The 1906-nt window shown below is 38.5% G+C and overlaps 1 protein-coding gene across 1 annotated transcript in view; it reads left to right on the top strand.

Annotated features, from left to right (window-relative positions):
* The window catches only part of LOC101849301 (sorting and assembly machinery component 50 homolog A), a gene marked incomplete in the record, with an annotated part of 21499 nt that overhangs the window by 9196 nt on the left and 10397 nt on the right, over window positions 1–1906 (top strand). The window contains 1 exon segment of the mRNA XM_013084564.2: window positions 1453–1586. Coding sequence (XP_012940018.1) covers window positions 1453–1586 — 134 coding nt within the window.

Below are 1906 nucleotides of genomic sequence, written 5' to 3'. Positions count from 1 at the left end.
TTACTCTGTTTATATTTAGTTTTTATAAAAATATTTTAAAAAAAATTTGAAGTAAAAGCGTCAGGATTAACTTTTAATACTTTTTTTCTTGCACCACTAAACTCTGTTGGGGATGCCAGTTGTCTGTGGTACAGGTTTTTCTTCTTGATTAAATCATAGATGCAAAATGAAATTATGAATTGTTCTCGATCGATGATGTAATTGTCCAAGTAAATTCCGGTGGTTGGCGGGTGCTGTGGTGTGGTTTGCTCCTTCTTTCCTATCAAACATCTATCGTCTTTATCTCCCCTCCTTCTTTTTTGTGTTTGTTACTCTCTTGTAACACCTTTAATCTTCGGCACTTGTATGATCTTATTGTGTTGCTAGTTCCGTAAAACACTTACTAAAACTAAACTAAAACTTCAAGTAAGTTCCGGTGGTTGCTGTCGCTGGGTTGTTTTGATCATCACCGGGGAGTTGTCGATAGGGGCGTAAATCACCCACAATAACAAATTTCAAGGGAGGTAGAAATTCAAATTTCAAATGGGATCTTGAGTTTTACCTCTTCGTTGTAAAGGTTCCTTTGAGCCCAGTGTCTGGTAGCGGTATGGGACCTGGTAACTCGCCTTTGTGGGGGGGTTGGAGGATGCCATTGGTAGGTCCTACTTCTTTACTTTTCCTCTGTTGTTTCTGTCTTTCTGTCTTACATTTTCCTAGTACTAGTTGACCTTAAGTGAGTCAGTATGCTTTTCTCTCTACTTAACCCTATCCGTACGTCGTGTTTTACTATTGTATCCATACGATGTGGGGAACTCTGTGCCGCCACCACTTTCCAAAGAGGAAATTTACTCGTTAATCCAATCCGTATGCTTTGCATAACAGTCTGTCAAAATTATTTTTTTAGAAATACTGAAAGTTTCGAAGAGATCTTCGCTCTACAAGTATTCTAAAATGTGAAGAATACAACCTCGGGGGTACAAAATGACTTCAGGGGCGTATGGATAGGCTAAAACAAGCAACAAAATTGCCTTTAAAATGGCCTTTGTTGTCTAGTTGCCTGTCACCTCCCACCATGGTGGTGTTTGTCTGTTGATGCCCCATTCCTTGCCACAGCAGTCCTTCACTTGTCCACTGAGGCATATAAATAGGGTGGTTGGCGGGTTTTCTGGTGTTGTTTGCTCCCGCCCTGTTTTCCTGGTCTCTCCTCCTTTCTTGTGGTTGTACTTTCTTATAACTCCTCTATTCTTCTACGCTTATTTGACGTTATTATGTTGCAAGTGGCGTAAGACTCCATCTCATCCCTGATCTCTCCTAGTTTTTTTTGCTGTTTGTTACTCTCTTGTCACGTCTCTAGATCTAATCTTCAACACTTTTATGACGTTATTAAGTTGCAAGTGCTGTAAAACTTTTTTTTACTTTAACTGAAAGGTATACAAATTCAGTAGAAATGAGCAAATTTTTCCTTTGTTGCAGATTCTCGGGATGCAGATGCCCAATATTTTTGGTCGGGGGGAAAAGCTCGACCTACATTACATAATCGGCACAAAGAGAACACACGGCTACAAGGCACACTTGAAAAAGCCGCTGAATAACAACCCAGACATTTAGTGAGTTGTTTCCTGTCCGTGAAGATTTCATCACCTTTATTGTGGTTTTTTTTTTTTGTCTTCGGTCTTGTTTTATTGTGTTTAAAAAAAATAATCTTTGATTCAAATCTTTGATAATTCTTGAGTGTCTTCATGACGAAATATTTCGCCATTGATCGAAGACACTATGGGGACCCTTAAAAAAATTAGTTATGATTGCATAATGTTACTTTAAGTTCATGAAGATTTTTTTTGGTTTTTTTTTTAATTTTACTTATGAAATAATAAGGGGGTGGTTTTTCTTTTTTCTTTCTTTTTTTTGGGGGGAGGGGGGGGGGGGG

The sequence above is a fragment of the Aplysia californica genome, unplaced genomic scaffold (genome assembly GCF_000002075.1).
Source record: "Aplysia californica isolate F4 #8 unplaced genomic scaffold, AplCal3.0 scaffold00302, whole genome shotgun sequence".
NCBI lineage: Eukaryota > Metazoa > Mollusca > Gastropoda > Aplysiida > Aplysiidae > Aplysia > Aplysia californica.
This window is presented reverse-complemented; position numbering and strand designations above follow the sequence as displayed.